The sequence below is a fragment of the Labeo rohita genome, chromosome 6, assembly GCF_022985175.1.
Source record: "Labeo rohita strain BAU-BD-2019 chromosome 6, IGBB_LRoh.1.0, whole genome shotgun sequence".
NCBI classification, from domain to species: Eukaryota; Metazoa; Chordata; class Actinopteri; order Cypriniformes; family Cyprinidae; genus Labeo; species Labeo rohita.
The window spans coordinates 5,836,186-5,859,487 of record NC_066874.1 but is presented as its reverse complement, the minus strand read 5'-3'; the positions used below and the strand labels follow the sequence as shown (position 1 = coordinate 5,859,487).

At 32.3% G+C, this 23,302-nt stretch overlaps 1 protein-coding gene across 2 annotated transcripts; it reads right to left on the bottom strand.

Annotated features, from left to right (window-relative positions):
* Positions 1-71: 71 nt before the first annotated feature.
* dzip1 (DAZ interacting zinc finger protein 1) lies at positions 72-21,944 on the bottom strand. Of its 2 annotated transcripts, XM_051113134.1 has the most exons (19): positions 21,744-21,944; positions 20,589-20,668; positions 19,686-20,312; positions 15,652-15,736; positions 12,970-13,100; positions 12,725-12,883; positions 11,916-12,044; positions 11,763-11,825; positions 11,552-11,680; positions 11,212-11,260; positions 11,074-11,121; positions 9,023-9,082; positions 7,783-7,931; positions 7,473-7,659; positions 6,785-6,938; positions 5,334-5,656; positions 5,065-5,207; positions 613-784; positions 72-435 (listed from the first exon to the last, which is right to left on the bottom strand). In XM_051113134.1, the coding sequence occupies exons 2-19, from the start codon at positions 20,589-20,591 to the stop codon at positions 353-355; spliced, it is 2,694 nt and encodes an 897-aa protein (XP_050969091.1). In that variant the 5' UTR covers positions 20,592-20,668; positions 21,744-21,944; the 3' UTR covers positions 72-352. The 2 variants fall into 2 exon arrangements, with proteins under 2 accessions (XP_050969091.1, XP_050969092.1); XM_051113135.1 differs by lacking the exon at positions 9,023-9,082 and having other exon boundaries at positions 74-435.
* Between the last annotated feature and the right edge of the window lie 1,358 nt (positions 21,945-23,302).

The following is a 23,302-nucleotide window of genomic DNA, read 5'->3' as shown; positions in this document are numbered from 1 at the left end:
CAAAACAAAGAAGAATCTTTGAAGTGCTTAAAAAAGTGAATTTAATAAATCAATATTTTACACATTACAAAAACCTTTTTTTATAATTGTAGCAAGACACTTAATGCATCAACTATCAAAAAGTTCTGAGGAAATCATTTTAAAGTGCAACATCCCTTGGCTGTTCCCTAGTACTAGGTGTACTTGTACCTTTATATTTCATATAAAGTACCTTTAACACTGTTAATATTAAAGAGTTTTTGCACTTCTGTCCCTGAATGATCACTAAGCCTGAGCTACAACAGATACTAGACATTACAATTATAAGGTATATTAACTTGAGGACATTTTGGTATTGCTCTGCTGCATTTTATTAGATCTCATCTGAATCATCCCAGTCACTGACGGTCACTAAACTGCTCTTGAGAGTGCTGCCGGTTCCTGCGTCTGTGAGGCCTGACAAACACAAAGAAAGAAATTACTATCACAGGCAGTCTTTATATTAAAATATAACAAGTAATATCTAAATTTACCTAAAAAGAATCCAAGAAAATCCAAGTTTCTAAGATGTGAATCATATTTGTATATGATTTCTCAATTATAAACTATTTTGAGTTAGTGAATTCTTTGTACCTGGCTTCTGTCCTTTGCCCGTCGACGAGCCCCACACACTGGTACTGGTGTCCAGACTCTTGTCCAGGCTCTTCCTGACGGGTACGGGACATTGGCTGGGTTTGGTTACAGCGGGCACATCCTCCAGAGAGGAGATATCCCAGTCATCATCGTCATCATCTTCATCTGTGTACTGAAAGCAACAGGGCACAACAACAACCCATTACAAATCTAGTATAGAGATAAAACTAATTTCAGTAGTAAGAAATGCTAAATTCAAGTGTTCGTCCAGTCTGTTGACCTATTTATATGGTTTTTACATAAAGGATGGTGTACTAGAGGTTTAGTTCCAGCTCAACAATCCGATTAGATGAGCCACATGTGATCACAAACAGGTTTAGTTTGGGGTTAGGACACCTTTTTTGAAATAAGTCTTTTTGCTCACCAAAATCACCTATTAAGGAATATTGTGAAATATTACTAAAATGTAAAAAATACTTTTTATATTTGAATATATTTTAAAATGTGATTTATTCCTGTGATTGAAAAGCTGAATTTTTAGCAACCATTTATCTAGTGTTATTTTAATATCAGTGAGATCCTGTTATAATAATAGTAGTTAATTTGTTTTTATTTTTTACATTTTAATTTTAAATTTAATTAAAGTTTTAGTCATTTTGTCATTTCGTTTTTTCTTTCCAATATGTCTATACAGTTTTTATTAATCTGTATTCCAGCTTTAGTTTTAGTTAGTAAATTAAGTTCAACTAAATAGAAATGTTGCTTTGACATATAATATTTTTAACAATAATACTGTTTCAGTTAGTTTATTTTATTTCAGTAACATTTTCTTTTTTAATGGTTTTTAATAACTATAATAACCCTTATTACTCCAGTCTCTCGTGTCACATGATCCTTCAGAAATCATTCTAATATGCTGATTTACTGCTCAATAATCATTATTTATTATTATTAAATTAAAACCTTAATATTGCTGTGGAAATCATGATACACTTTTTCCTGAAAAAAAAAAAAAATAAAAAAAAAAAAAAAAAAAATTGTGAATGTTTTTTAAATGTTTTACTGTCACTTTCGATCAATTTAATACATCCTTGCTGAATGAAAATATTAATTTCTTTAAATAAAAAACTTTTGAACAGTAGTGTACACTACCAGTGATGTATTTTAATGTTTTTTAAAGAATTCTCTTCTGCTCACAAAGTCTGCATTTATTTGATCCAAAATACAGCAAAAGCAAGTCATACTATGAAATATTTTTTACAATTTAAAATAACTGCTTTGTGTTGTAATTTATTTTAAAAAGTAATTTATTTCTATGATCAAAGCTGAATTTTCAGCATCATTACTCCAGTCTTCAGTGTCACATGATCCTTCAGAAATCATTCTAATATGCTGATTCAGTGTTTAAGAAACATTATTATTATTATCAATATTTAAAACATGTGAGTAACGTTTTTTTCTGTTGTAACATTATACACTATGCCATTCAAAAGCTTGGAGTTGGTATAATTTTTGGAGAAAGAAATTATAGAAATAATACTTTTATTTAGCAAGGATGCCTTAAATTGATCAAAAAGTATGGTAAAGACATTTATAATGTTACAAAAGATTGCCATTTTAAATAAATGCCGTTCTTCTGAACTTTCTATTCGCCAAAGAAACCTGAAAAAATTCTACCTCAGCTGTTTTCAATATAATAATAAAAATTATTAATAAATTTTTTTTTTAAGCAGCAAATCAGAATATTAGAATGATTTCTGAAGGATCATGTGACTGAAGTTATGATGCTAAAAATTCAGCTTTAAGAATCGCATGAATAAATTACTAGGGATGCACGATATTATCGGACTGATATCGGAATCGGCCGATAATGACTTCAAATGTAAATATCGGCATCGGCCCGATATGAAAAATTATGCCGATATGTTTTGCCGATAAGATGAATATGTTAACTCACATGTGCTAAGGGTGCGCTAGGGATTAGATCACGTCAGCAGTGTGGCTCATTCTTGAAGCAAAGTTTTGACTGAATGAGGAGTAGATTCACTGTTTTGTATCGCTGCATTTAAACTGAGAATACACATACAGAATGATGCATAGCAATAGCACGTGCAGTGGCAGCAGCGGCTATAGGAGAAAGCGCGCCGTTGTTCCATTTGGGATAATTTACTGTTGCCTGTTTCATATCCAGTCACTAGATCGCTAAATGCACATTTTAAATGGTTTTATGGTGCTCTTTGTTGTATTTTGAAACCCAATGGCTGTGTTTGCACATGACATGATCTGCATTTAAAATAAAAAGTAATTACGGCGCGCGGTCAGTGAATTCTCTTTCTTCGGCAGCGCAACGGCAAAACACACTGTTGCTCATATGAAACATTTTTCGTGAATATGACACAAGTGAGGTACAAAGCATTCTTTATAAGTTAAATAATTGGTTAGCAGGCAAATGTTAGTAGCGACCATACTTTTGGATTCATGCAGTTCGAGCCAATACATTTAAAGCCATAAGCGGCTGTGTGTCCTGTTTTCCCGGTTGGTCACGAATTGCCACAAACTTAATAATATTTATAGTTTCTTTTCACAAATCATCACCGTCTCACCCTTTAATTTCGCAGGTTTGTTTTCTTGTCATTTACTTTTAATCCATGTTGTCGGATCATTTATGCGGGTAAACTGCGTGTGGGAAATAAAAGATTTCGTGGCAATAAATTAAGAATTCGTTAATACGACTTTTTAATTCGTTCCCTTATTTTACAAATTAATAAATTAATAAAACGTAGGAACGAATTAACAAGTTGTAGGAAATAATTATGTTCGTGTCCCGCAGCCCTGTCAGAGCGCAGTGCACCGTATAAAATAATTAGAAATTATAATTAAACATGACTTAGTGACTACATTTCTATTACTTTCTTTCCATGTTGAATGCCTTTGTATTGCAGGGCTCTAGAATGATCAAAACTGTCACTTTTTTTTTTTTTTTTTTTTTTTTTTAAATGTGCAAGTTAAAATTTGACGTGGTCGCACTGCTCCATACAGCGCGGGTTACAGAGTTACAAAGCCGTGGCATATTCAGGATTTCACTGATCACGCAAAGAGTAGTTTTCGTTGTGAGCGCTTCGGGTGTAGAGCCTGGTTTGTATTTGTAGTGTCAGCACGAGCCAGGTGGTGACGGCAAAAAGGACGCGACTATTCTGGAAACGATGGCGGACGGAGGATTTGGTTTTCGAGTAGGGTAAAAGACCGCTTGTTAAACCAGAGAAGGTAAACATGTTGGTATTCTTGTGCAAAAAAAGTGTACTGTTTTGCCAGTTGGTCACGAATTGCCACATAACTTAATATTTTTATTTTCCCAAATCCTCACCGTCTCACCCTTTAATTTCTTAGGTTTATTTTCTTGTCATTCACTTTTAATCCATGTTTTCGTATCTCTTACTGTGATAAATTGCGGGTGGGAAATAAAATATTTCGTGGGAATAAATTAACAATTCATTAATACTACATATTAATTCGTTCCCTCATTTTACAAATTAATAAATTAATAAATCATAGGAACGAATTAAGAAATTGTAGCAATGAATTATGTCCTGTTCATGTCCCGCAAAGCACCCTCACAGTCACCCAGTTTAGTTCTACTTTTCTGTTTTCGTTTTGAAATGTTGTATTCAGATTGCGAATTCGAAAGTGAAAGCATCCGAAGTTCGGCTTATAACATAGCAAAAGTGAACTTAATTTACAAAATTCAGATCATAAATAATGCTAGTCTACTGATGAAAAAGAAGGGATTGAATGTAAACCACTCATTACTATTTATTTAATCCTAACGAATAAGTTATTGTTAAAAACTAACTTTCCAAATAAAATGATATATATCGGTATCGGCCAAAATGAGATGAAAAAATATCGGCATATCGGATATCGGCAAAAATCCAATATCGTGCATCTCTATAAATTACATTTTAAAATATATTAAAATAAAAAGCAGTTATTTTAAATAGTACAAATATTTCAAAATTGTACTGTTTTTGCTGTACTTTTGTACAAATAAATGCAGGCTTGGTGTGCAAAAGAGACCTTTCAAAACATTAAAAATCCTACTGGTACTGGTAGCATATATATCTATAATATTTACTACAGTTATGCTGATGGGCTGTATTACGTGAGTGTATAATTATTTACTGTCATTTTTATTAATAGTAAATCAATCAATAATCAATAAGGATGTAGTTAAATGCCAACATACTTCAATAAAAGCTAAAATAAAATTATACACAAAATTTCAAAAGCGACAATAATATAATAAAGACATTTATAAGGTTAAAAATTCTTGAAAGAATACTGAAAAAAGCCGGAACTGTGTTCTAAATGTTCTCTGTGGTAGATTTCAATGTCAAATTTATATAACTTTGCATATTGTAAATGTCTGTATCTATTTTAAGAAGCAGGTCTCACCTTTAGCTCTTTCTTTGCATCTTGCTTTATATTTTTGACAGCTGTTGGCTTTTCAAGCAATGTATTAACGCCCCCTACTGGTTTCTTTGGGCCTCGTGATTCCAGCTGTTTTTCAAGGCTTTTGCCAAGAGCTTTGACATTACCTACAGAAAACACACACACACACACACACACACACACACACACAATATAAATATACAACAAATGTTGGTTTTTAAATGCAATACAACAACTCCATACCCTCCTAAAATATTAGAAGTGAGTCTTACTGTGAGTAATCTTCTCCACGTTTCCATTCTGGTCAGTGTGTTTGTGCAGCTGTGAGAGGTTGATCTCCTCCATCTCGCTGCCGTCGGTCCACTCGCTGTCGCTCTCGCTCAGAGCCGTCACGTCCGTTCTGTCCGCGCTGATCACGGGAGCAGCCGAGCGCACAGCGGGAGCGTAAGGGGTCGAGCGCTGTTGTGTTTTAGCAGGCTGGGCCTTGACTGTGGTGCTGTTGACCTGGGCAGATTTCTTCTGTGTTTGAGGGGTTTCTTCTTCAGATGATTCCTCTTCCTCAGATGATTCCTCATCAGAGCTGAATGGAGGAGTTCTGCAGGTGTGATGCAATGTAAATGTTCATACAACAAAAAAAGGCATCAAAAACTGATAAAGAGCGATAGCATAATAAAATCAGTGATCATTTAAGCCAAAACTTAAATACACAACACATTATTTCTAGAATGAATGAATGAATGAAAGAATGAATGAATAAAATAATAAAATAAAATAATAACAAATGCTTTTGATTATTAAAATTAAATGGAATCCAGGAAATTAATGGAAAATACAGAATTTGGTAATCTGAGAAAAAAAATAATAAAACGTATTTCATAGGGCCTTAAAATGTAATGTTAAACTTTTAATAAACTGTTGTTAAATTGTGTAAGTTTTATGATTTCATTTAATCAGACATGATTTTTGATTAATATTTTGTAATATAATCATTAAAACAGAAAAATAAAACATAAACCAGAAAAATTAAAACTGAAAAACTGAATTTTGAAAAAAATTAAATGGAATTTTGAAAAAAAAAAAACAATAATAGTAGTGCCATACTTCTGTAATGTGACATGTTTGATTGAAACTTGATTTTTTGTGTTGTAATCATAAAAAAAAAAAAAAAAAAAAAAAAAGTTACAACTAAAAATAATTAACATTTGTTAACTAAAATAAACATTAATTGAAATAAAATATAAAAAATGTTTTTCTTTCTTATAGTTTCTAACATCAGGCAACATTTTTAAGTTTAAGCTGAAGTACTAAAAGTCTTTAAATGATAAAAACTACAACAGAAATATAAATTAATAAAAGCTAATAACTGACATTTAAAGAACAAAAGCGAATTAAAAGAAAAATTTAAAATTAATTAAACAATATATATATATATATATATATATATATATAAAAAACAGTATACAAATAATACTACTCTAACACTGTTTATTGGACACGATTAAATAATATTTTCGCACTCGGATAAGTCAGCAGAAAACAATTTAAAGATAAAAACAATAAATATATATATATTTATACATAATGTACATAATGAATATGCAAATTATAAATAGAGTCTATTTCATTTATTGTTATTGTAATTTCATTTAGATTTTTCAATCATCTATCTAAAGATAAAACCCTTATCCTTTCATAAAGACCATAAATGTAAATGTTGCTGTACCTGTGATGCTGCAGCGGTGTGGAGGTCTTGGGCAGAGTGCTGGTTCTGCTGCGTGGAGTTGGTTGTGGGGTGTGCTGCTGTTTGGGAGCAGGGCCTGACATCACACGAGTTACTGTAGATGGAAAACTGCTGGATCTGGGTCTGGACTGAACCACTGCAAGAGAATAAAACAAAAATGAGCTCTACTGTCTACACAAGCCTATCAAAGCAGCATCCTGACTCGAATGAAACTCATGCATGCCACGGCAACATGCGATGCTGCATTTTTAAATAACATAACGTCATGTTAGATATTCATTTTAAGACATTAACCAGTATGCCACTTTAGGTTGGGAATCAGCAGTATTTTAAAATAATTTAAATATTATTATTGTTTTTATTAATATTTTAAATTAGTTTTTTTTCATTTTAAGTTTTCTTATTTTGTCATTTTTATATTTTTTTAATATGTCTATATAGTTTTTATTAATTTCTATTTCAGTTTTAGTTATTTTAGTACTTTAAGTTAAATGACCATTAGAAGTGACGCCTTGGCAACTAACTATAAAAAATTCAAGTATATCATTTTATTTTAGCAATTGTTTAAGTAACAAAAAATGTTTTAATGGTTTTAATTTTACAATAAACATGGGAAAAATACATTTAAAGCCTTGTTCTCTGCCTTGAAACTCTGAAGCGTTATCCTGACCTTGCTCATGTTGTTTGGGTTTGGCTGGCTGCTCCGTGTTCCTTTCCTTCACCCTCTGCTCCAGTTTATGGCTGATCTCTTTCAGTGCCCTCCGATACACTGGGTCCTCTTCCTGTCTCTTCCGACGATCAGTGATAATCTGGGTCATGGAGCTCTTATATGCTCCTTTAGAGAGACCACTGACTCCCTGAACAACATGATAGATATTGAGGTTTTACAGTGCCAGGGCTTCTCAACTACAGTCCAACTGTATAATCTATATATTTTTTACATCATAATTTATTTTATAATGCAGGCTGAGACTCACTACCTTGACGCCTAAGCTCTGCAATCGATCTTCAAGGTTCTGCTGAGCTGCCAGACGCATGTCTCTTCTCAAACCCGGGTTCTTCAACAGCTCCTGCACTTCCTGCTGCCACGACCGGTTCTCTGTGTGACTCTCAGAGATGCTAGAGGAATCTGAAAATATAAGATGAATGATCATCGTAACTGGCAATTGGCAAGTTGGACGACACATGCTTTGAAATACATTTTCTGTCATTCTACAATCGCAGTGGAAGATGCTGCCACTCAAAAAAAAAAAAAAAAAATAATAATAATAATAAAATTAAATTAAGAAGATTCTAACTAAAGCACAAATGATCTTAGAGAAATAAATACATTAATACATAAATACTTTTTTTTTTTAATGGAAAAAGCTTACCAAGGTTGTATTTATTAATCAAAAATATAATAAAAACTGATATTTAAAATATCTGTATTCTTTAAAATACATTTTAAAATATAATTAATTCTTGTGGTGCAACACTGAATTTTCAGCATCATTACTCTAGTCTTGAGTGTCACATGAACCTTCAGCAATCATTCTAATATGCTGATTTGCTACTCAAGAAACATTTCTTATGCTGCTTAATATGATTGTGGAAACTAAAACATTTTTTAAGGATTTTTGTTGGTCAGAAACATTAAAAGAACAGCATTTATTTGACAGAAATATTTAGAAATGTTTTTATTTTTACTTTTGATAAATTTAATGTGACCTTGCAGGATAAAAATATTCATTTCTTCATAAAAAATTATAATTAAACGATTTAAATAATAAACAATTGTCACCTGACCACTTCAGATCTTAACATCAGGTGTAAACAAAGGCTTTCGAATTTTTTACTAATATTTTTTACAATTATTTATTCTGACCTTGCAAAAATGGGAAGGAAGAAACTATAAATATAATGAAAAATATAACGGAAAAAAGGAAGAAATTATCTGGAAATGCCACTGCAATTGTACAATGACATATTTTTCAAACCAATAAACAATGCCAAACACTTGAAATACATACTTAGTTACTTTATCTAGAATTTCCTTTCTCATGTTCTGAGCTGTCCAATGATTACATGCATGCTGTACGTCTGTGTTTACTGAGGAGACAGATCTTCCAGCTCATGCCTTTAGTTTGGCATGCTCAGCACATCACTTTAGCACAGATCCATGCAGACAGGATGCGAGCATGCCACAGACGACTACACTCAATCGCTCTTCTGCTTTACCTTTATCCTCCTCAGACAGCTCCACTATAGGATCCAGTTTATGGACTGAGTTGGACTGCTCTAATAGGACAGTGCAAAGAGGTCAGAAGAGTGCAGGGGTTACGGATGGACATTCAGATCTAACCCTTAGCCTAAACTTCTCAGTTTGCAATGGTATTACCCACACTGATCACATGCTGATTAAATACATGTTAAATCATATTTTGTGGCTGTTAGTGCATGTACAATTAGATCTGAAGCCATCTATTTGTTAATGTACACCAACAAGACACAGTTAACATACAGTTAACATACACTGCATTTCAAAAGTTTGGGGTAACAAAGTTAAAAAATAAAAAAGAATGTTACTAGTAAATGCTTTCTGTTCCTCAAAGAATTCTGAAAAGCATCACTATTTCCACAAAACATATTACACAGCACAACTGTTTTTAACATTGAAAATCAGCAGGTTAGAATGATTTCTGAAGGATCATGTGACACTGAAGACTGGAGTAATGATGCTGAAAATTCAGCTTTGCATCACTGGAATAAATTACATTTTAAAATACACTACCAGTCAAAAGTTCCTGAACAGTAAGATCTTTAATGTTTTTAAAGAAGTCACCAAGTCTGCATTTATTTGATCCAAAGTATAGCAAAAACAGTAAAATTTTGAAATATTTGTATTTTTTTTATATAACTGCTTTCTATTTGAATATATTTTAAAATGTAATTTATTTCTGTGATTTCAAAGCTGAATTTTTAAGCATCATTACTCCAGTCACATGATCCTTCAGAAATCATTCTAATATTCTGATTTGCTGCTCAAAAAAACATTTATTATTAGTATTATGTTGAAAACAGCTGAGTAGAATTTTTTGAGGTTTCTTTGATAAATAGAAATTTCAAAAGAACAGCATTTATCTATTATAAATGTTTTTATGATCACTTTTATTCAATTTAAAGCATCCTCGCTAAATAAAAATATTAATTTCTATAATTTATTTTCCTGCTAAAAAAATGATACTGACTCCAATGTTTCCAGTGGTATAGTGTTACGTTACAAAAGCTTTTTTATTTCAGATAAATGCTGATCTTTGGATCTTTCTAATCATCAAAGAATCCTCAAAAAATTTACTTTAGTTTTAAATATTGATAATAATAATAGTAATAATAATAATAATAATACATATTGGAACAGCAAACCAGCATATTAGAATGATTTCTGGACGATCAACTGACACTGACAATTTAGTTTTGATCACAGGAATAAATTATATTTTAAAATCCATTCAAATAGAAAGCAGTTTTTTTTTAATAGTAAAAATATTTCAAAATTTTACTGTTTTTGCTGTACTGTATCAAATAAATGCAGGCTTGGTGAGCAGAGACATAACATCTTTAAAAAAAAACCAAAACATTAAAATCTTCCTGTTCAAAAACTTTTGACTGGTAGTGTATATTCGAATAGAACAGTTATTTTAAATTGTAAAAATATTTCACAATATTACTGTTTTTACTGTAATACTGTCATTTAATTAATAAAATGAAAATGCAGCCTAGGTGAGGAGACTTCTGGCATAAACATTTTAAAAACTTTGCAGACCTCAAACTTTTGAACGGTAAAACAGTATTAGGTCTGACACCTTGTCTTAACTAGTTGTTACACATCAAGCTTGTCAAGTACTATTTCTGTCCTCATTAATAGTAAATTGCTAAATGAAATAACAAAAATCATAAAATATTTGATAAAATAAATATAGCATAATTTTGGACCAGTGCAATCCCAGCATGTTTGTCACCTAGCATGACAAAATGAAGGAAAAAAACCCCTAAATTTTCACATTTTGCAATTGTCCTGATCTGCTTTTTGGTAATAATATCAACACACAGACCCTCTGCTCCACAAGTTTGACATTACAACATGGAAAACCCTTGATAGTTGAAGCTAGTTTCTTGGAAGAAATGTTATTTATTTCTTGAAGCTTCATCATAACCTGCCTAGTTAGGCCACAGTTTTTAGAGAATAATATTATCTTGACAATATAACATTATATTATGAAGAGACTTACCACTGAGCACCACTTTAGCTTTAGTCTCTTGAGCCGGGGCAGCAACCACTGAAACAAAATATAAAACAAAAATTTAAATTCTGAAGACAGTTCATCTCTCATATATGAAAAAGTTATATTAAGTCCAAGTCTACAAACCTTCACGCTGTACTGTTATTGTTGGTGGCTTTGACGAGATCTGTTTCATCTGTCATATAAACAAAACTGTGTGTTATTTCCTACAACAAAACCCCTCAGTCAGCAACACGTTATCTGAGCCGTCACTTTAAATTTAAAAGTCTCACTGAAAGAACAACCTGCATAATGACGTGCTGACAACATATAATCACAGTGTGATGATAATTACTCAAACGTCCGGATATGTTCCCAACCGTACACTCCATCAGCCTGAACCTAAAGATTATGCTGTGGGCCACTGCGCTAATACAGGAAATCCTGAACAATCGAGCCTCTTCCTGTGCTGGGATACAGTACTGACCTGCTTGTTTTGGGAGGCAATAATCTGCTGCTGCTCCTGCAGCCTGTGGCTCAGTTCCTGCACCTGTCGTCGTGATTCCTCTCTCCCTTCTGACACGGCAGAGCGCAGTTTGAACAGCTCCTCCTGAAGCTGATGGAACAGATATAATGAATATGTGGATATATGAGCTATTCCCGTATTTAAACGGCTATTTGACGCCTTTGAGACCTACCAGACTTTTTTCACTGTCATGTTCCTCCTTTATCTTTTGCATTTTTCCTGCCCACTTCACCTCCTGAGGACAGAAAAACAACAGCTTTAAACTTCCATTCTGAGGTGTGGTGTACCGGACTGGTCCAAATCATCTGAATGTTGCATCTCTTACTTGTTTGTGGAGTTTTTGTTGAAGTTTAACAACTTTCTGCCAGTGTTCATTGCTGGCTGATGTATTGGGCGGTGTCTGTACTTGCTGCACACTTTCCTGCATGTTTTTCTGCTGTAATTTTAGCAGCTCCTAAGAAGAGAAAAGTACCAAATTTAAGCAATTTCTGCATGATCCCATAATACATCAATATTTTTATTAGTTTTGCCTTATTTGATCAATGTATTTTATTCCTGGTAACATGTTAACTTAAATCAAGCAATGTTGGGCAATTCAGCATATTATAAATTATATTATATTATATTATATTATATTATATTATATGTAACCCTGGATCACAGAACCAGTCATAAGGGTAAATTCTAACTCTTATTCAAGCTGAATAAATAAGCTTTCCATCAATGTATGGTTTGTTAGGATAGGTCAATATTTGGCTGAGATACAACTATTTGAAAATCTGGAATCTGAGGGTGCAAAAAAATCTAAATATTAAAAAAATTGCCTTTAAAGTTGTCGAAATGAAGTTCTCAACAATGCATATTACTATAATAAAGTTTTGCCATATTTACGGTAGCAAAATTGACAACATATCTTCATGAAACATCTTTACTTAATATCCTAATGATTTTTGGCATAAAAGAAAAATTGATAATTCTGACCAATACAATGTATTTTTAGCTATTGCTACAAATATACCTGTGCTACTTAAGACTGGTTTTGTTGTCCAGGGTCACATATTATATGTAATATTATATTACTAATTTGGAACAACATATGATGACCAACGTGCTTTGTCTGAAATAAAAACGTACATTTTCTAGGTTTCTGTTCTTTTGATGCATTGAGTCCATGTCCCGCTGACAGGCTTGCTTGACTTCATCTATTTTGCTGTTCATCCGCATTTTCTCTTCTTCTTTCCATATTTCCAGTTGTCTTTTAAACTCTTCCTGCCTTTGAATGAGGTCTTTCTCCTGGAAAAAAATAGAAAATGTAATACTTATTTTTAAATACCAAATCATTTAGTTAAAAACATGATGTCTCTTGTGTCTTCTTTAACCTGTTTAGCAGTGTAGTCTTTCTGCTGTGTCTCCATCTGGGATGTGACCAGGGTCAGTTGCTCTTGTAGTTTGTTGATCTCCTCTTGTAGCTTCATGGTCTGAATTTTTTTCTGATTATCAGTCATCAGCTCTGGAAAATATGAGATGGTTGAATAACAAAGAAGTGTGGTTAACTGTACTGAATGTGCACTTTAAGTGTAATTCAAATCTTACAAGTACGTTTTTCTGTACTTGCAGATAATACCATATGAATTAAATAAAAGGCCACTTAAGTGTACTTAAAGAGAGTACATTTTCATGGCTTTTGTAACACACTTAAGTACACTTCATAAAAGTGCACTTTGTAATGACACAAAAAATAAAATAAAAAAATTGCTTTAAATTGCATTTTAAAGAGTGCTGTCAAACAATTGATCGCAATTAATCAAATCCAAAATAAACGTTTTTGTTTACATAATATATGTGTGTGTACTTTATATATTTACTATGTATATATAAATACACACACATGGATATATATATATATATATATATATATATATATATATATATATATATGTATACACACTACCGTTCAAAAGTTTGGGGTCCGTACATTTTTATTGTTTCTTTTTTTTTTTTTAAGAAATTAATACTTTTATTCACCAAGGATGTATTAAGTTAATAATTAAAAGTTTATTAAAAATTAATAATAAATAATTGACATTGTTATAAAATATTTATATTTTGAATAAAGACTGTACTTTTTAAACTTGTTATTCATGAAAGAATCCTGAAAAAAAAAATTACAGGTTCCAAAAAATATTTGGCAGCACAACTGTTGATATTATCCAACACTGATCATTCTAATAATAAATCCGCATATTAGAATGATTTCTGAAGGATCATGTGACACTTAAGACCGGAGTAACAGCTGATAAAAATTCAGCTTTTCATCACAGGAATAAATTCTATTTTAAAGTATGTTAAAATAAAAAACATTATTTTATATTGTAAAAACATTTTGCAATATTACTGTTTTTTTTTCTATATTTTTAATCAAATAAATGCAGCCTTGATGAGCATAAGAGACTGCTTTAAAGACTATTACAAGTCTTATTGACCCCAAACTTTTGAACGGTAGTGTATATTTAAGAAAAATGTTGTTTATATACTGAATATATTTATATATAATATTAATTATATGAATAAAAACATATCCATGTAAATACATTTAAATATTTTCAAAATATATATATTGTATGTCTGTGTATCTATATATACATAATATATATACACAGCACACACACATATTATGTAAATAAAAACGTTTATTTTGTAAGCGATTAATTGTGATTAATCATTTGACAGCAAATAATTTTTATATCATCTAGTAACATTTTTTCATGCTTTATAGAAGTACTTATTTTGATGTGTTGACTGACATACTAAAGCACATGTAAAGTAGTAGACTCGAAACTGTAATGTGATATTCTATTTTTAATTGAAATTTAAAGTTCATATTTTTTAAATGTACTAAATGACTTTATCCTTACAAGTCGTTAAAAAATATATTCAAATAACAAAAAAATTAAGTCAGTGTCTCAATTAATAAAGACTTGTTTCACTATTGGAATCTCCTGAACAAATAATTCAATGATAAATACTTTTTTAAACATGCTTTTTAAAGTATATATTTTCATAAGTACAATTTAAAAGCATGCTAAAGTGTACACTATCAGTCAAACATTTTTGATTTTTAATGTTTTTAAAGAAGTGTTTACTGCTCACCAAACCTGCATTTATTTGATCCAAAGAACAGCAAAGACAGTACAATTTTGAAACATTTTTACTTATAAAATAACTGTATTTTATTTGAATATATTTTAAAACGTAATTTATTCTTGTGATTTCAAAGCTGAATTTCTAGCATCATTACTCCAGTCACATGATCCTTCAGAAATCGTTTTAATATTCTGATTTGCTGCTCAAAAAAAAACAAAACAACATTTATTATTATTATGTTGAAAACAGCTGAGTAGACTTTTTTTCAGGTTTCTTTGACAAACAGAAAGTCCAGAAGAACAGCATTTATCTGAAATAGAATTCTTTTGTAACGTTATAAATCTTTATCATCACTTTTGCTCAATTTAAAGCATCCTTGGAAAATAAAATTATTAATTTCTATAATCCCCCCTAAATAAAAATAAATAAATAAATAAATAATACAGACTTCAGGCTTTTGAATAGTACAGCGTATAATGTTACAAAAGCTTTTTATTTCAGATAAATGCTGATCTTTGGATCTTTTTATTCATTAAAAAAATCCTTTAAAAAAAGTACTCAACTGTTTTAAATATTGCTAATAATAATAATAATAGTTTCTTGAGCAGCAAATCAGCATATTAGAATGATTTCTAAAGGATCATGTGACACTGAAGACTGAAGTGCTAATGATGAAAATTTAGCTTTTGAATAAATTACATTTTAAAATATATTCAAATAGAAAACAGTTATTTTAAATATTAAAAATAATTCTAAATTAAACTGTTTTGCTGTACTTTGGATCTAATAAATAAATGCAGGCTTGGTGAACAAAAGAGACTTACTGTTCAAAAACTTTTTACTGGTAATGTACTTCTTTTTCAGAAGGGCAAGCAGACACACATTGTGAAGTGATTCAGCACACAGTTTAAACTCACTGATGTCAAACTCCGTCGGATGTCTGCGCTGCATGTGACTTTGCAGGAAAGAGGCATTCATGAAGGCTTTCTCACAATGTTGGCACTGAAACACAAATTAGGGGCTTGATTAATTAAATGACATCAAATCTGAGAAGATAAGTACAGATGATTTGTTCTTAAGTGACTTGCTTCTTAAGTATTTCAGTGGGAAAAAGGGTGATAAGAATGAGTAAATGATGATAGAATCTTTCTTTTTCGATGATCTAAAAAAGCAAATATGCCTGGGAGAATCGTTGCTGAAGGTCAGAGTGAACACAAACCCCGCTCAGGTGACGAGCAGGTGTCGGTGCAGCTCAACGCAGCTGTCACTCAAATTCCACTCACCAATAATACCAAGAGACAATGTGGGCACGTTGCCATGGAAACACCGGGTGGTGCAGGGTTGATGTTACATCTTTTCCCCGCTCTGCCTCTCGCTCCAATTCACGGATATGCAGAGAATCCACAACGCTGCACATCATACACCACATTTAGCAGCCAAAACACCCATCTGGTACTCTCATGCAAATTTAACCACACTGCCACTGATACCCATCACAAACACACGCTCTGCATTTGCCTTTTTTCTGCAACAAGACAGGGAAGACGGTCTTTGTAAAACTCCCACCGTGTGACCTAATTGCATTGCTGCTCTAACATAACTTCCCAAATCAACTGTGAAATGCAATTATGTGTTTAGGATCCACTGGTGTCAATCTGCAGCCTCAGCAGGTGAACAAAGACTGGAGGAATCTCTAGAAAAACTCTCGGCCTAATTTAACCTCAAAGTCAAAGGAAAAAATATATTGTTTAAAGATAAAATTAAGGTTATTTTAAGATCAAGATTTTTTATACACATTTAAAACACCTTCCTGCAATCACATACTATTATGTGAAAAAAAAAATGTCATAACTGTTTATTTGATGGTACTATTCGTTGTACTGGTTTGTATTTACACTGATTTTATTTGAATAAAAAAATTTTTTTTAAGAAAAACTATTTTGCCTGAAGAGAATCTTAACCTGCATTACAATAATAATAACTAGTCTTGTTGCAAATTTATTTCATTTTAAATGATAAATTATATATTGTTGATAAATTATATAATGTTATACTGCTTAAATAACAGTTTTCCAATTTTGACATTATTTCTCCCAATGCATTATATATATATATATATATATATATATAAATCATAAGACATTTTATATATATTAAACACACACACGCACATATATATATATATATATATATGTTTTGTTGCAAATTTATATTATTATATTATTTTACATGATAAATTATATATTACAATTTTATTTTGCTTAAATGACATTTTTTCAAATTGACATTATTTTCAAGAAATATTTCCACTCAATTCTCCCAATTCATATCCAACACATATCTCACTCTCTTTACTGTAATACAAAATAATCATTAGACATGTAATATATATCTATAGTTTTGTTGCAAATGTATATTATTTTAAATAATAAATTATATACTAAATATTATTTTGCTTAAGTAACATTTTTTCAATTTTTACATCCTCTTCAATTTTCTCAATATCTAACTTTATTGTAATACAAAATTATATATATATATATATATATATACATACACACACACACACACATATACATATATATATATATATATATATATATATAATATAGATAGATATACACACATATACATTTAACTTTATATATTATATAATTATATATCAGTAAACTAATGTGGAAATGTCACTATAACATCACAATGGAAAATAATTTTATTGTTATGAAAAATAGGCCTCGTATTTATGCAAAATATAACTTTTTTCTTCAGATTTTAGGGGAAAATTCTACAGATCCAGCTACATTTAAGTGACTACTTCACTGCTCACAGTTAAAAACACTTGATCCTGAATTAAACAGTAAACCATGAGCAGCACTTTCATTTCGATTCTGCTGTCAGGTGCCTGTGCTTTTCCTAGCAACCACATGAAACACCAGGTGTTGCCTTGGCAACAGCTGGCCGCAATCAGGAGCGTCAGTTCCACGATTGCAAATGAGTAAACAGCAGATATAGCCACGGTGCAAAGACGGAAATGTTTCTAAAAGCAATGCAGTGTGCGGTTTTATTTCATTGATGAGATGAGTGGGAGGGGATGATGGGACATGATGGGGGATGGGCGCTTTGATTTGTTTTCTCCACTTAAGGCTCTTTTATAAGTGGAGTACAAGTCATCGTCACCAGCTGACACCATCTGCTCTGTTCGCCAAATCCTGAATACCGTGTCCAAAAAACACAGCGTCTGGTGATTAGCTAATCCTGTCCTGGCCTGAAGGCCTGATTATGGACTTAAAAGTGTTGACATCACTTTAAATGAATACTAAATCACATACACTTGCTAGATAAGAAAAGCGCATACTTTTAAAGACACCATAAAAATCTAAATTGGTAAGTTTCTTGCCTTTAGTCCACGTCAGTTAGCTTTAATGCCATCTATATGCAAAAATTAATATTTTAACAAATGTACACATTAAAAATGTATAATATGTTGTGGTGTTTTAGTTTTATTTATATACTATTATTGAATTTATTATTTTTTATTTTTTCAACTTTTATTAAAATTTTAGTTTAATTTTTAGTAATTTTGTTATGTGCTTTTGGAATTTTTATTAGTTTTTTAAAAATATTTTTTATTTAGATTTCATTAAATCAAAAAAATGACTTAACTTAAAATTATTTTATTTCAGTTAGTTGCCAGGGCATTTCTAATTTTCGGTTTTCGGTTTTTTAAGTTTTAGTAATTTTGTTATGTGCTTTTATAAATGTTTATTAGTTTTTTTTTTATATATATTTTTAGACAAATTTTAATTTTTAGTCATTTTAGTACTGAATTTTTAGTAATTTTAGTACTGAAAAATGAAATAACTTAAAATTATTTTATTTAATTAGTTGCCAGGCCATTTCTAATTTTCATTTCAGCTTTTTTAAATGTTAGTAATTTTGTTATGTGCTTTTGTCATTTTTATTAGTTATTAAAAATATTTTTATTTAGATTTCATTTAATTTTTAGTCATTTTAGTACTTAAAAATGACTTAACTTAAAATGATTGTATTTCAGTTAGTTGCCAGGGCATTTCTAATTTTCGTTTCAGTTTTTTAATTTTTAGTAATTTTGTTATGTGCTTTTATAAATGTTTATTAGTTTTTTTTTTAATATATTTTTAGACAAATTTTAATTTTTAGTCATTTTAGTACTGAAAAACGAAATAACTTGTAAATATTTATTAGTTTATATATATATAAACTAATAAACATTGAATTTTTAGTAATTTTAGTACTGAAAAATGAAATAACTTAAAATTATTTTATTTAATTAGTTGCCAGGCCATTTCTAATTTTCGTTTCAGCTTGTTTAAATGTTAGTAATTTTATGTGCTTTTGTCATTTTTATTAGTTATTAAAAATATTTTTATTTAGATTTCATTGAATTTTTAGTCATTTTAGTACTTAAAATTATTTCAGTTAGTTGCCAGGCTATTTCTAATTTTAGTTTCAGCTTTTTTTAGTTTTAATATTCTGTTATGTGCTTTTGTCATCTTTATTAGTTTTTAAAACATATTTTTATTTAGATTTAATTTCATTTTTAGTATTTTTAAATTATTTTACTTAAGTTAGTTGCCAGGGCATTTCTAATTTTTATTTCATTTTTTTAAGTTCATGTTTCTCATTTAATATTGATATTTCAGCTTTTTCAGCTTAAAATGATTTTCAAAAAAAAAAAAAAAACATTTTTAACAATAACTAACACTGATCAGAGCAGTGTGCGCGTACTGTGATTCAGCCTTAACGTTGCTCCTTCACTCCATCAAATGTGAGAAAAGAACACGTTACATTCACCGGGGTCAATGAACTGTGAGACGATGGTGGTACAGAGTCTGGCCTTGAGGGGGGAGGTGGCAGCGACAATGAAAATGCTAATAAACACATTCACACTCCACCACGTGGCTGTACAGACCTTATGGTAATTGGCACCGATCCCTGCGTTAAACATGGCTTGCTGAGAGGCTATGATCTTCTTCCTCTGCTTCAGCTCCTCCTTTAACGTCTTGGCATCCTGGCTCTTTTTCTGCAGCTGGACGCAGAGCTGTTCCCTGTCCCTCGCCTCCGCCTGAAGCCTCTCCTCGGCCGCCTGCAGGCTGATGCTGAGGCAGTCCTGGGAGTGCAGCAGGTACTCCACGGTTAGCTGGGCCAGCCGGAAAAGCTTAATCAGGGCCGGGTCCACGGGGCTCTGACAGCGCTGGCAGCGCTCGCCCTCCACGTTGCAAAACGTCACCTCTGTGATATGCTCCTGTAGAGTGTGGAAGTCCATTTCAGATGCCACCCGGTCTACGTCGACGGCGTTGATCCGACGCCAGTCCACATTCTCACGCCGGGCTCGGAACTTGAAGGGCGGGGGGATGCCGGTGCTGGTGGCGACTCCGGAGGACGTAAGCGGTCCGGACATGGTGGATGCGGCCGGTCTGCTCAGGCTGCCGGATGAGGGCTGACTCTGAGGAGAGCTCAACAGAGACGGGATCCCTGCTGAGGAATGGGTTCCCGGGGGATCTGACGGGTAGGGGTAGTAAACGTTGTCATAAAATGGCTGCAGGGGGAAACAAAGAGCTAGGTGAATTCTTAAAGAAAAAAGAACCATATTACAGCCACAAACCAGCTTATTTCTCAAGGTCACACATCAAAACAATCCTGATTGATTCCACCATCACAAAGCTAATCGTTAACAGCTAACAGCAACAACACAGGTCCACATGACTAGAAGCGTTCAATAAACAGGTTAAACAGGAGAATAAAACGATTAATCGTCGATATATGATAAATTCCACCTTATTTTGTTGATTCGAGGTGTCGCTGGTCTCCTTACCATCTTGCGGTTTTTGTGAAGTCTTGATGAATGATCTGAGCGGTTCGCGGCACAGCAGTATCAACGCGTCCTCTGCGTTTCTATGGAAACAAGAGCGGGCGTCCCAGTTTGCACGAGAACAGAGAGGAAGAAGAGCACGTGCACGTTAAAGGTGCTTTTTAAAACAACGCTTTATTGTAAACAAATAGCATGTCTTTTCCGTTTTACCTGTTATCAAGACAGATCGTTTTTAACACGTATTATTTAATAAAATGTACTGGTTTATTATTATTTAAACTTGAACAATTTTCTTATTCGAAACGATATATTACTAATCAATAATCAGAATATAGTTTGTTGTATTATACCAAAATAATGACGTCACATATAAGTTGCATATTTAAGTGTGACTACGTTTGAATACCGTTTAAAACGTGAATATATTTAGCCTATGTTTGCCTTAATTCGTCATTTTTATTCAAAAACGCATTTCTGCATTTTCAATTTTTTATTTATATCATCATTTACATAGAAACAAACACCATGTGCCATACACTACCACTTTACTATTTATATAATATATTTTATTTACATCATTACATCATTATTTACATAGAAACAAACAACGACGAGCCATACACTACCGCTTTACTATTTATATAATATATTTATCGCATTACAATTTTTTCCCGGGAGGTTTAAATGAAAAATAATGCAGCAATGGCAAAAAAAAAAAAAAAAGTATTTAATTATCTTAAAGAGGTTTCATTGCCTTTATGCAAAATACAAAATGCATTTCTTTCTTTCTTTCTCGTTTGATCTTAAAGGTAAATGCGACCTGGATTAATTTTCATAAGATTTAACCATTTTCTGCTACACCGACTCGAACGTCTTTCTCTAGTCTTGAGCATTTCAACAGTCGTCTTCTCAGATTACTGCCCCTTCAAAACATCTCAAGTTGGGACAAGCTCAGATACGAACAAAAGGGGGACTCGTGTAAGAGAAAGCATAGTTAAACCAGAAGAGAAAAGTCTCAGTTTTAGTTAAATACAACGAAATTATGGATACATGTAACATGAAGTTCATTTCCAGGCATTTTTACAGCAAACCAAAGAGTTTTGGCGACTCACCAATGGGCCGCTGAGTAACGGGAAGGACAGATGCAATGGCTCTTACCTCTCGACGAAGAAGTTTTTGGCAAACAATCCATGCAGAAGTACGTCAAAACGTGGACATCCGAAAATCCGCTTCACCCCTGCGCCGCGAGTCAAAGAAACGCTACACGGTTGTGGTAAACTTTAACGCAGGCAGAAACAAGCCCGACAAAATGATTCCCCCAAAAGTGTGAGATCCAGAGCGCCGTGACGTCACAGCGCATTCCTGGCGTGAGCCTCGTCTCATCTCTGGGGCTCGGAGAGGGGGGAAGGGCGGGCGAAAATTCGAAGGAGTCCCGTTGGGAACATCCACAGGCCCGGACAGCAGTCCAAAATCTGAACTTTTATTGACAACTGGACTTTTCTTTTGTTTAAAACCAGATATTTAGAAATATCCCCAGGCACTTCAGCTTTAGTAGTACCTGTTTGTTTACACAATAATGAATAAACTAAAATTATGCCTTAAGGAATAGAAATAAACCAAAATCCATGACAGGGTGGAACCTAAAAGCAATAAACTGAGCTGGGTAGATTGCTTTCAAATTGTAGTCTGTTACTGATTCCATGAGAAAAAAAGAAGTAGTTAGTAGCATAATCCATTACATTACACATTGGTCATCTAAACAGACTACTATTTGATCATACTTACTCATTTATTACATTGATTAAAATAGGGTGAAGTCAGCTAAAATGGGCCACATTTTGGTAAATCACTTGTAATACCAACAAATAAACTATGCATGAGATCTAACAATATATTTTTTTATAAATTAGCATGGGTCTCTTAAATATATAGGCCTATGTGTTCTTAATTGTGAAAGAGTATAATTGTTTTAAAATCATGAGAGTATCAGCAGGTACCTTCTTGAGCCATGGCACAACATTCAGTTAAAATAGGCCAATATTAAAAGAGAACAACACAGGTAATTTCAGCTGATATCATTTTATTTTTAACAATAAATTGACTGTCCTTAGTGTGCTATAGCAACAACACTATAAATGAGAAAGCTGAATGAATATTTCATTAAACAATGCAATTAAAAAAGAACTGATTATGTTGTATAGGTGTGTGTTTCTGTGCATTGGTATCTTTTGTGTGCATGTATGAGTATATGCTTATATTTTTAAAGACTGTTAAGATTTTGCAGGGATACATATCTAGGCCTATATTTTTACCCCTAATTTGTAAAAGTGTGTGTGTGTGTATGCAGCCCATTTTAGCTTAACCAGCCATTTCTACCTAAAATGACCTTTTTCCAAAACAATCAAAGTTTCTTTTTTAAATTAAACTTTTTTATTTGAAAGAGCATGTCGAAACATTGTTCATAAACCTTTGCTCTGTTGATAAGCTTACATATAATAGCTTTAGTACCCTTATTAGTGATGAATAAAAGTATAATCCACCTTCCACCTTCCACCTTCAATACCATGACTAAGCAAGGCACCAAACCCCCAGTTGCTCCCCAGGTGCTGGAGCAATGGCTGGGGGCAGTCATGGCCTAATGGTCAGAGAGTCAGGCTTGTAAGGTCGCTGGTTCGATTCCCGCACCAGCAGGAATTGAAGGTGGAGATTGTGAATAA

What these genes read in the sequence shown, in the direction of transcription:
- dzip1 (XM_051113134.1), bottom strand. An exon ending in ATGACAGTGAAAAAAGTCTG is followed by an intron (nt 11,681 to 11,762) that starts GTAGGTCTCAAA and finishes CTGTTCCATCAG; the next exon opens with CTTCAGGAGGAGCTGTTCAA. An exon ending in GGGCAAAGGACAGAAGCCAG is followed by an intron (nt 436 to 612) that starts GTACAAAGAATT and finishes TGTGTTTGTCAG; the next exon opens with GCCTCACAGACGCAGGAACC.